The 13,617-nt window shown below is 19.5% G+C and overlaps 1 protein-coding gene across 6 annotated transcripts in view; it reads left to right on the top strand.

The window, feature by feature from the left end:
- The window catches only part of LOC724942 (putative phosphatidate phosphatase), a 102,606-nt gene that overhangs the window by 68,729 nt on the left and 20,260 nt on the right, over positions 1 to 13,617 (top strand). For 5 of the 6 annotated variants that reach the window (XM_026444091.1, XM_026444095.1, XM_026444093.1 and 2 more), the window contains 3 exons: positions 6,873 to 6,930; positions 7,940 to 8,116; positions 12,791 to 12,886. In XM_026444091.1, coding sequence (XP_026299876.1) covers positions 6,873 to 6,930; positions 7,940 to 8,116; positions 12,791 to 12,886 — 331 coding nt within the window. Of the gene's footprint in view, positions 1 to 6,872; positions 6,931 to 7,939; positions 8,117 to 12,790; positions 12,887 to 12,975; positions 13,291 to 13,617 lie in introns of those variants that run through there. The other variant, XM_026444096.1, reaches the window with a different exon arrangement.

Raw genomic sequence — 13,617 nt, forward strand, 5'->3', positions numbered from 1 at the left:
TATTATTATTCAAATAATTGATACAAATATGTTTTTAAAATAATGTAAATTTAAAAAAAAAAGGTATTCGAAAAATTTTATTTTTTGAGTAAGCAAAGTAGTACAAAATTGGGATTTTAGAAAATATTAATATTAAGAATATAAGAAGTATTATAAAATGTTACAATGTTTTTTATATTAATAAAATTTCAAATAATATACAAGATATTTTGAAAGTAGTAGTATAAATGAAGTTATTTTACGTGAAAAAATAAGTCGAAAATATAGAATAAAATTTTTTTCATTTAAAATTTTGTTTTTTAAGTAAAATAAATAAAAAATTTTTTTAAAAATTTTCAATTAATTTTCAATTAAAATTAACTATTTTCTGATTAAATATGAATAAATTAATGATTACTCTACATGTAAAATATAATAAAAAATATAATATTTATGTAATTACTTCACATTTCAAATTCAAATAATTATTATTATTATTATTATTATTATTATTATTATTATTATTATTATTATTATTATATATTATTATATATATTATTAATTGAAATTTAATTAATATGGTAAAATTAATTATAATAATTTATTCTCTGTTTTTAAGATATAATTAATAATTATTCAAATAAAAAACAAATTAATATTGGAATATAGAATTATTAAAATAATTTTCACAAAATAATAATTTTCATGTTTTGAAATGCAAAAAATATATATATATATTTAAAATATATTTAAAATATATTTTATGTATATATTATTATATATATATTTTTTATATATTAAAATATATTTTATATATTTAAAATATAATTTTAAAAAATTATTAATTAATTAATTAATTATTAACAAATTATTGTCATTCTTTGATATCATTTATATTTTTATGTTTTAGAAAATATTCATGTTTTATATACTTCATCGTATATATGAATTAAAATGATTGAAATATAATTACACAGTTCTTAACGCTATGTTAATCAAATACTATTATTGACATTTCATTACAATTCAATGACAAATGAAAATAAGTAATATTAGTACATAATTTACAATAATTATACTCAATATTTTACGTGTTGTTCAATATTGATAATTATTGACGACACGTTAAAAGAAAGTAAATGATGAAGATAATAGAGACTCAACAGCTTAATTTCCGGTTCCGGATAACCTCGATCAGTCAAAAGGCGTAATTAAACAAATCAAGTAATAAAAAAAAAAGATTGTTCCTAATGAGGCTTATAATCAAAAATTATATTCATTCTTTTCTCTTCTTTCTTCTTTCTTCGTGTGTCGTCGAGAAGATTGTAGTAGCTTGTTATCGTAAGTACGAGAGAAAGAACGGACCTTTATTTACCGGTAGCCAGTTTGCTGTACATTATCGTTTAAAAGTTAGAAACCGTTCAATCGTTTTGAATGCCATGTGAATCTTAGTATTTAAAATTCATATATTTAATAAATAATTATTAAATAATAATATTATTGTTAAGTTTTAAATAAATTATAAATTTAAAATGATTATAATGTATTTGTTATTTTTGAAATATTGTACTTTTTCCAGAAATGATTTTTTTTTTAGTCAAAAATGTTTTTATTGAATCAAAAGAATCAGAATTTAATTTTTAGATTTAAACTTAGAATTTTTTTTCATTAAATTCTTCAAATTCAATCATAAAAATAACCAAATCTTTTTCTTACAAAATTTTTAATTTTTATATTTTATTTTTTTATCTATATAAATTAGTGTAATGAAAAATTTAAATGAATTTAAATTTCAAATACTTAATTGGATTATTATTATTTAAATAAAAATTCCTATTTTTAAATTCATTTAATAATTCATTACAATATTTTTGTAAGTTATCTAAGATAATTATGAATTTGAAAATAATTATGAATATATGATTGGAGAAAATGACAAAAATAATAAAAAATTTTAAGATTCGATAACTTGAATTAAATTTTTTGATTTTCAAAGAGATTTCTTGTTTTAATGAATAACAAAAATTAATTATAAGTTTTAAAAAAATTATGATTTTGTTCATGATTTTAAAATCACTGAATGGCAAATTTAAAATCAGATAAATTAAAATTTTATCATATGATCACAGATTTAAATATACATAGACATTCATATATGAAGTAATGTATACAAATTAGTAGCAGTTAATTTGCTAATAAAGAATGATGTCATTATGAAATCATCATTCGTAAAATAAGTCTTAACATAATCTTTTTAAAATTATTATAAGAAATATTGGATTTGACTAGATTTTTAAATAATGACACTTAGTTTCTTTAAATATAAATGATTTTTTTTTAAATTATTTCATTATTCAATTAAAGTAATTTTTTAATTTTATATTTTATATTTGCATAAATGTTTAAATAATCATTTCTAAAAATAGTTTCTGATGTCAATATTAATATTACGTAAAAAATATAGATTTTTACATGTTTTCTAAAAAAGTATAATAACATATTATGTTATTATATTCTTATTATTTTCTTCATAATTTAATCTTAATAACTTTAATAATAAAATTATTTTTTTTATGTCTAAAATAAAGTAAATCTAAAATAAAATAAAAAATAAAGTATAATTTATTATTTCAAGTTATTTTTTTCATCTTTATTTCAAATAAAATATCCTTCAATTTGGTTTCCAACGACTCTTACGAGAATTTTACATCGAATCTTACGAGAATTTTTCCATAGAATTTAACATAAAAGATTAATCGAATATTCCATTTCATAATTTATTTTCAAAATAGATCTCTAAATATCAATAACTATGCTATTATAAAAATTAAAATATTAAATATTTTTCAAGAAAGCTTTATAATTTAATAAACGAAATCGAATAAATTTATACTAATTATAAAATAAAAAAAAGATTAATAAATTTTTTAATAAACATTATAATTTATGCTTTGAGCAGATAGTTCTTTAATTTTGAATGACGATGTAGACGTATTCGAGCGTATCGCAGGTCATACGCCCTTAGTGTGAGTTGGGACAGTTTTATGTATAGAAAGATTTGAGGAATCAACGATAAAAGACTGACAGAGAATTCATTCATACATCTCAACCTCTAACTCTTGCAACCAAAGGGGACTTATGGGCCACCATTTCCCAATCTTCCTTTCTACCAACGACTCAGATTCGGCAATATGTCTTCTGCGAATCGTTTAATTCGATGTCCGTTAAGATTGTAGTTCTTTTTTAGAAACTGTAATCTTATTACGTTTAGGGAACTAGATCTCGTTTGTCAGTGTTGAATTTGTTTGGATAATGGCAGGCTTAGTCAAGCTTCCTTCAATACGAGTATTTATTAAATGTGTGAATTAATTCGAAGCATTTAGTTTTTAAATTATGATATAAGAAATGTGAATTATTTTTTAAAAAATAAAAATTTTTTTTCCTTCGAATTTCTTAGAATCGTTTTTTAAAATTTACATCGATAGGTAAAAATTAATATTTATATTGAAATAATTAATACATATTTATAATAAAGATATAAATGATTTAAAATAATATTTAAAAAAATAAAGGAAGTAAATATTAATTTATTTGAAGAAATAAACTTTTTATTTTTTTTATTTTTCTATTTTTTAAAATTTTTTTTATTGAAATTAAATTTTTGTTCAAATAAACAATATAAATATTAATCACAAATATTCTTAATAAAGAAAATTTTTGAAAATTCTTCAATATCGATTTTTTTTATTATTATTAAACAATTTTAATATTTTTATTAAAAAATCATTAGATTATGAAAAATTTTTATTCCATATAGAAATCATTAATACTATTATAAATTTTTAGTCTATTCAAAAATTAAATCAAATGATACTAAATGAACCAAAATTGTATTTTACTTACTATATATATACTATGTAAAATTTCAAATAAAATTTCTTTTCTAAAATTTTTATCATGATAAACTTCGTATTTTATTATAATTATAACTATATTTTATTTTTATTTCTTGATTCTAATTATAGTCAATAATTTATAAAAATTTTGGCTTTTGGAGTAGTCTCTTCTAATAATCCAGGACTTATTTAAAAGATTTATTTTTATCTTAAAGATTAATTTTTATCTTATCTATACTCTTTACGTTACTCTTCCCTAATACAATAAAATATTTTAATCTATATTAAATCAACTTCGACGACAAATTGTCTACTTCAGTTCTAATATAAAACTATTAATAACTTTTTTTAATATCTTTCTAAAATATCTTTAAATTTAATATTTATTGCATAGTATTTAATCTTGAAAGCTAAATAACAATCAGTCATTAAAAGTTTGTTTTTTATATAGATAATATCACTTCTATTATATTGATACATATAAAATTGCATTTTCACTGCATTGGATATTGCAAGACTATAATACTCAAAATTGATCATTTTTTGTACCAAATAAAATTTCTTTAATAAGATAGAAAATATAACAAAAAATATATAAAAATGGAATCTTCTTATTTATTTGCAAACACTTCAATTATTAGAAAGTAGTTTTTAATAAAATAAAGAGAAAAAGGAAAAAAAAAATTATTTTCTTTAGTGAATTGCTTATTCAACAATCGACCGAAATAAAATGGGTGACAAACACTAAAACGATTGAATAATTCTGATTGGCAAATATTGAGTTGATGAAGAAGGGGGAAAAATATAAAAAAAAAAGAGGAAAAGATAAATACAAGGAAAGGACAGATAATGTCTAATTAAAGGTGCAGTTTTTTGATGGGCAATTATTCTTATAGATAGAAGCTTACTGAGTCTTTGGTTTTTTTTCTCTTTCTTATATCTTTCCTCTTATTTTTTTTTTTCCCTTTCTTCTGTTCGTACTCATATTCCTATCTTCCGCCAAATCATTACGATCCACGCTTCAGGATATATGTTGGTTGATTGTAATCGCCATGAAATACGCCCAAGAATTAATCATGATAAAATTAATAGATTTCCATTACGGAATACGTGTGTTTAGTTGAATAGAGAAAAATTTTAATTGAATATATTTAATAGAATAATAATCTTATTATGTTATTAAAATAAAATATGTATGACTACAATTAACTAATTAAATGATTTAAAAATTTTAATATATTGAATGTCGTATATGATAGATTGGATTCTAATCAGATAAACGAAAAGTTAATATTATTTATGATTGTAAATAAACTAAAAATACATATAATATTTATTATGTATTAAATATTTTTATATTATTTAAATAATTAAAAAGAAATCAATTTTTGTTTATTATTTTTTGATTTTAATTCTTCTGTTAATATAAAATCATTTCCATTTTTTTTTAGAAATTATATATCACAATATATTCATATGAATTATTAAGATATCAAAATGATATATAATACTATGTTTTGAAAAATTTTTGCTTTTAATGATAGAATGTATGATAATTAAATTTTTAAAAATCAAAGAATTAATTTTGATAGTTATTATTAATATTAGTTTTAATAATTAATTAATTTGAAATATTGTTCTGAAAAAGCAACTGATGACGAAATTTGATTGTTTTTTTTTTTTTTTTTTTACTATGAGATTTTATATTATCAATCAAGATTCCATTTTAAGAAAAGAATTTCTATAAATTTTTAATTATACAAAATAAAAAGAAATTGAAATAAATTGTTGAGTTCGACATTATAACTTTGAATATTACAAAAAATTAATATACCATTCCATTAGATAGAAATTTCTGAGATATTTTTTCTATCTTTAAACAAATTAGGGTCTCAACCATTATATTAAAAAGAAATAAGATTTATTAAATCTTTTAAAAATTCATCCTCTAAATATTTTATATTTTAAAAATATTAATCTTTCCAAACATTTAATGTCATTTAATGTCGTTTTAAACATTTAATTTAAAAAATTGTCAATTGTTTAAAAAAAAATACTTTGAAAAATATTTTACAAATTTTGTTACAAATTTACTTTATAATAAATTTTATATTATATCAAATTATATTTATAAATTTTATTTATATATATTTTATTTTCAAATCATTATTTTATTTATGATTTAGAAATAATATTATCTTTTTAAAATTTGATAAATAAATATTCAAATCAAAAATATATCATAATAATCATAAAAATAATAATCAATAAGTTTAAAGCAAAAAAATAAAGATTACTACCACAAACTTTTATTCAGATTAATCAATTTTGATGCTAAAAAATTGAATTTGCAAGAATTGAAGTTATGTAGCTGCTATTTCATCAATTGTAAACTTTTATTTTTTATTTGATTTAAAATATTTTTTTAAGTTTCTGTTTTCGTTTTCAACTAGCTTAATTTTTAATTAAATTAATTAAATAATTGAAATCATTTTACTATTATTAAAAAAATAAATTAATAATAAAAAATTTCGAAATTTTTAAAAATATTATTTTGTGAAATAACATACTGCAATATGAAATATGAAAGATAAAAATTATGATGTACAATGAACTAAAATGATGATATAAAATAAAAATATGAATGTATTAAAAATAAAACTTTAAACATTTAAAACTTTTTTTATTATTATAATATATATTCTAACGAAACTTTTCAATGTTATTTTAAATATCTATCATTTCAAATTAACTTACTTGCATTCGAAAGATTTAAATTCAATTAATATTTAACTATTTTGAACTGGATTTTCGAATTAAACTACTTCCAAACTTGAGCTTTTGATTAATTGAAATCTTGACTAATATCAACGAGTTTTAAGTTGAATAAAAAAGAATAAGGGGAAAAAAATTGAAAAATGCAGAAAAGAAAAAGTTCTTATATGACGGAAAGAAATTTATTTGATAGAATATAATTTATAACTTTGATCGTTTCAGATTATCTTTTCCCTCAGGACATTCGTCGTTCTCGGCCTACACGATGATCTACCTTGCGGTATGTTTCTTTTTTTTCTTTCTTTCAAATTTATGATTATGCACGCTCTCTCGATTCTGTAATCGATTTTTTTTATTGTTGATCACAAAATTATTCAGATATTAATGTATATTTAACAGTCTATATCTTTGTTTATTTTAAAAGGTAAATTTAAATCTGTTTATTTCGATTATAATACTTTATAAATATGTACAATTTATTTAAATAATTTAATATAATAAAATAATATTAAAATTATTTTACAAAAATATTATAACTTATATTATATTATATTATATTTATAAAACTTTATGATTATATTTATATTTATGATTATTTATATTATATTTATATTTATATATTATATAAATATATTTATTATATTTATATGATAAATTATGTTTGTTTATTGAAAGAAACAAATTTGAATTTATTTCTTCCATTAAAATTAAGAAACTAAATATTTTTATTTTAGCTTGAATAAAAATAGAAAATAACAATCTGTATTAATTAGTATATTAAAAAATATATAATTTCAATTTAAAATACAAATTAATTTGACTTTTATATATTCCTTATATATCAACTTACAAAAAAATTAATAATATTAGAATCTATTTGTATATCTTCTATAATGAAACATTTTTTCATATATCAAATATTTTATGAATTATTCACCTTATCTGGTTCATTTTGTATAATATACATATTACATATTATTAAAATTTTCTATGATAAATATTTTAATATTATTCAAAATAAAAGAATATAATAATGTATGAATAAAAAAGAGAAATATTTATCAGCTTATTTAAACGATTAGAAAACTGATGTTTTATAATCGTATGTTTCATATCAACCTACTCATTTCTTGCACCTTAATTGCACTCTTCCATTGTATACACCTTTCTTCATCCTTTGAATACACAATATCCCATTTTGTTGCATTAAAATGAAAGCAACATTTGCATAATAACTCTTTCAACGATGTATAATTTGCTTACAGAATTTTTTTCTCTCTCTTTTATAGATATACTTGCAATTAAGGATAACTTGGAAGGGTAGCAAACTATTGAAACACTTCCTGCAACTTGTGTGCCTACTTATGGCCTGGTTCACTGCATTATCGCGAATTTCCGATTATAAACATCATTGGAGCGATGTTCTCGCCGGTTCGACCCTTGGTGCCATCACAGCACTGGTCGTGGTGAGCATTATTCCCCTTAACTATCCTATTGTATGATCATAAATTATACGCGATCGTGAATATGAAATATGCGATCTATCGAGTTGCTCCAACTTTTATGACCTCCATTGGTCGCGTTTGTTGGAAGAAATAATAATAATAATCAGAAATATTGATAATGTGTATATATAAGTAAATACCTATGCGATAGAATATAATTTTTCTATATTTTATTTGTCAAAAAAAAAAAAAATTTATTAATATTATACACCTATTTAATGACAAGTTCTTTTTTTGATTTTCGAAGGTGTTTTTTTTTTTTAACTTATTTAAAGTTAAGATTTGTAAAAAGTTGATTATATTTCTAAAAATTAATGAAATAATAATTGAAATATAATATGAATTAGTATTCCATCTATTTCTAAATTTTCATAATATAAGAACTTATTTTAATTTTTTATACTGCAATGAAATTTTATTTATTTTATTATTATTATTATTGTTGTTATTATTATTATTATTTAATGAATCATTTATGAGATTTTATTATATTCATGGAGATTCTGGACATCAGATATCAAAATAGATATAAAAATCGATATAAATATAATACAAAAATGTCGAATAAAGATTATTTATTAAGTTATGAAAAATTCAATTTATATTAGAAAAGTTTACATTAGGTAAAGCGAAACATAATACAATGATGATATAGAGTCAGACAATTGCTTACAAATAAATAAGCCTTTATCGACATTTTAATATATATATGCTTTTGTATTTATTTAACTTTTATTTTAGAATCGACCTCAGAAATATATTAATCTCACGAATAATATATTATCATTGTTATACACGGATAATTAATATTAATATAATATAAATTATATATTGATGCTTTCTTAAATACATAATCATATTTCTGAGGAAATATAAGTCAACATCTCACTCTATCTCTTTTACTTTTTTCAAAGCGAATTTAAATTGCTAATAAATAAGCTTTAATCAATATTTTTATAATGTATAATTATATAAATATATATTTTTATAATTTTAATCTTCAGAATTTATTTTTTATAGCTGAATTTAAATGAATATATTAATATCCTGTGTAATGTAATTATACACATATATACAAATAAATAAATGAATTACTTCATGGAATATTACTTTTAACGATGATTTCTATATTTTGAAAAAGTTATTATAATTATTTATATATATATATATATTTATAAGTAAATAAAAATTTATCTTAAAAGTATAATAATTTAACTATTTCATATCTCTTGATTAATTTTTAAAAAATTAATTGATTGATCTCTAAACATAATAATATTATTATAAATATTAATTATATCTGTTACTTACTATTTATAATATCAATATGTACATTTTCAATATAATATTTTTTACTGTATTGATCAATATTTCATAATTGCATTAGAGATAAATATTAAATTATATAAAAGTATGAATATTAAATGATAAAAATAAAAATATTATATTTTTGTTTACTTATTCTTTTTTTAACAATTTTCTAAGAAAATTAAATTTTTTGTTTTCCTTTTATCATAACATTAATTCAATCATTAATTTCATCATAACATAATTCATAATTCATCTTTATTTGTATTTAAACTTTTATTTAAACTTCACTTATTCTAATGAAATTGTATCCTATTAAATAAATGTTTTTTAATTGAACAAGAAATAGTGCTTAACGGCACTATTAACACTTAAAAACAAGTGAACTTCTATTATTTGAATTCCATTATACGAACTCTTCTTCAGTGTTCCGATAAATGGAGTTCTATTGTAATATGTCTTCGATGCAAAATGGTATTTAAGTTGAGTTATTTACGTTCAAATTAGAATTCGATGGAAATGATTAAAAGCCATTAATTTGCAGATAAGCATAGTAACTATAATAGTGATTGGTATATATTATAGAATTTGTTTTGTGATGTGGTCAATAAGTAATAACTCGCTTTAGGCAATGCAACGAAGCAAATTTAAAGTTGTTAAATGTAGAAATGAGATACTATCGAATAATGATCTTTGAAATAAATTAATTGTTATTAATTGAATAATTAATTTTTTATTTTTTATTTATCTTTTTTATTTTTATTTTCTATATTTTGTTATGATCCATTATATATTTTCTATTATAAATGAAAAGTATGTTTTTGTATTGATTTTTACCGAACTTTTGTTATCGTATTATATTATTTCATTTTATTTCATTTAATGCAACTGATGTATTTATTTTAAATGATTTTTAAATCTAGTTATATTATTCACAACATCTAGTTATATTATTATTCATAACATTATTTACATAATTATATTCATATATTCACATATTCATAACATTATTTACGTAATTATATTCGTAATGGATAAATTTTTTATTAAAAATGATAAAAATAAGTATGATTTGATAAATTATTTTTTATTTAAGTAAATCTTTATTAATTTCAAGTTTTCTTTATTTTCAACATCAAAAATTATATATAAATATATTTAATAAACAATTTAAAATATTCATTTTATAAAGAAATATTATAAAAATATAAATTCAGTAAAACTTAAACTAATAGAAAAATATTCAGTAAAACTTAGATTAAAGAATTAGATATTAGATAATAGAATAAAAAATTTTCTTATCTTATCTTATTGATTATCAAGTTTATTTAAAAATTAATATTAACATTGACGATTGAATGTGAATCACGCAAGAATTTTTATTAAACAATATAAATTCTATAGATTTATTACATAGAAAATTTTAAATATTTTCAAATAAAAAAATGTAAACGACAATTAAAACTATCTTTGTTCTTTACTATTATTAGATATCATTACTTGATATCTAATTACAATGAATCTGTTTTTCTTTCTCAATAATTCTCAATATTTATTTTAAAAATATTTTAAAAATTTATTTTTGCAGTTTGTAAAAATATTTTCATTGAACAATTTAATTGCACTGTTAATTATGATACATTTAATTCAATGAAAATAATAAGAAAATAATAATTACAATTAGAATTTATATTCTATTGAATTAGACTGTAAAAAAAATTAAATATTATAATTTTTATATATGTAAATTTGAAATTAATTTCAATTTTTGTAAAAAAAATCATGTTTTTTCTTTTTTGTAATTATAAAACTTTATCAATATTATTATCACTTATTATTAATTTGAAATGAACAAAGTTCGTAAGGAAATTTAATATTAGAATTATTAGTCTTTTCAAAGATGGATTTTAGAGAGAGATTGTTTGTTTTTGCAATTATTAAAATTTTAATATTTTTAAAAATTACTAAGTTAATTATTTATTTTTAAAATTACTAATTAAATTAATATTACTACTATTAATTATAATTACTATATTATACTTGTAAAATTAATATTGATTTATATTTCAATGGAAATAAGATTATGTATATTTATATAATATAAATATATTTTTATTATAATACTTTAATGAGAATAAAATATTTAAGAAATCAATTATAGAAGTCAAAAAAAAAAGAGTTTATAAATTAAAAAGTGTCGATAGAGATTTATTTATTAAATTGTAAACAATCGAAGCAATTTGTGTTGAATGAAGACGAAATTAGAAATAGTGAAATAGTTCTCTCTATCTAGTATTTCTATCATATCGTTGTCTATCCTTCCTTTGTCTATGTCTATTCATCTAATGAATAATTTATAAATAAATTATTTATAAATTATTTATGAATGAGTAAGCTTTATTCAAAATTTTTGTATTAATTTTTATGTTTTTTTTTGATGTCTAGAATCGATTCTTTAAAAAAAAAATATATTAAGTTATATAAAAATATATTGTGTACATGTATTATTTAAATAGATATATGTATTTTGTAATTGATAATTATATATACATTCATATAATATGAACATGATTATTTTAGTATTTAACGAACTTCGAGAACTTACTAATTTAGAATTAAATGAAACACTTGTTATTAAAAAAATTTGAGAATAATATTATAGTGATTCCTAAATTTATAATTTCAAATTAAAATAATCATGTAATTTAGAATTTCTTTCATTTATTTGTTTAAAATCTCATTTATCTATTATCAGAATTTATATTATTGTACAAGAAAATGTATCAGTTCATTTTCTTCGTTGCATAACTGTAAAATTAATTATGCGAAAATCATTAATTAAAAAAATTTTAAGAACATTCCGCTGCATATTAGAATGAAATGAAACTAATAAAATAAAGGAAATTTATTTCGATTATTTTTATAAATTTTTGTTCAGTAATTTGTTTATTATTTAATGTTTCTTATTTAGTATACTATATGAAAATAATTTTGATAAAATTTGAATTAAATTTGGAATACATCACAAAATAATATTGATAGTATGATAAAATTAAGAATTGTAAAAGTTAAAAGATTAATTACTAAGATTTAAAAAATTGAAAGCCTTCAAAGATTTAGACATTTCGAAAATTAATTTTACAAAAACTATTTGTCGCAGATTTACGAAAGAGATTGCTATTAAAGAAATATTTTTTTGATTAAAAATTGTCAGAAAATCATAATCATATTTTAACTTTTTCGTTTCACTCTCAATGCACACATACCGCTTTTGAACCAATATACGCGTAATTAACAATCAAACATGTTTCAATGTGTTTTTCGCAGGTAATCTTCGTTGCAGATCTGTTCAAGGATCAGAATCACTACTCAGTGGAGGAGAAACATCGGACGGCGGATTACGAAACAGGGGCCGGTACACAGGTGAATAATGGCACTACTAATCGCAACTGTTGACCTAATGAGCTAGCTCTTCGCTTGCTGACCACAACAAGACCATGACTATCTTATAGTTGTCTCTGGGAAGTTAGTTCTGGTCTCGGGGAACAAAAACGCACGCTGCTGGGCGCCTCAAGTGAAGGAAAATTGAAAAATGTGTATGGTGTTCTCAAAAGCTGATGTGTCGCAAAAAATTTTTTCATTCGACATCGAAACTGCCTTATGTGCTGTTTTGGGGGACCGTTTATCGCCTTCTCGACGACACTTCTAGACGTCATCATCCACCATTTCTTCATTATCATGCAGTGCTGATTATAGAGATCCTTGTAAAGAAAAAGGAGAAAAAAGAAACAAAAAAGAATGAAAAAGAAGCAAAAAAGAAAAAAAAGCAATCTTTTAAAATGAAACATGGTTATTAAATGAATTTTTCATCCTTTCTCATATTTTATGCTGCTTCGCTATGAAGCTTCCTTTTTTCAGCATTATCTATGTTCGAATTTTTGTACTTTTATCGTAACTCTTCTTTCTTCTTTTTTTCTTTCTTTCTTTCTTTCTTTTTCTCTTCTTATGGTGGAAGGATTTATATTTAAAGCGAAGAGCAAATTTTTTATATAGATTATTTGTATCTTATCATTATCTTAGCTTTGTTCGAAGGACTTTCGTGTTAACGATACGTCCTCGTTGTCCCTTATTTCGTCCAAATTGTCCGTTCATGT

The sequence above is a fragment of the Apis mellifera genome, linkage group LG11 (genome assembly GCF_003254395.2).
Source record: "Apis mellifera strain DH4 linkage group LG11, Amel_HAv3.1, whole genome shotgun sequence".
Taxonomy (NCBI): Eukaryota; Metazoa; Arthropoda; class Insecta; order Hymenoptera; family Apidae; genus Apis; species Apis mellifera.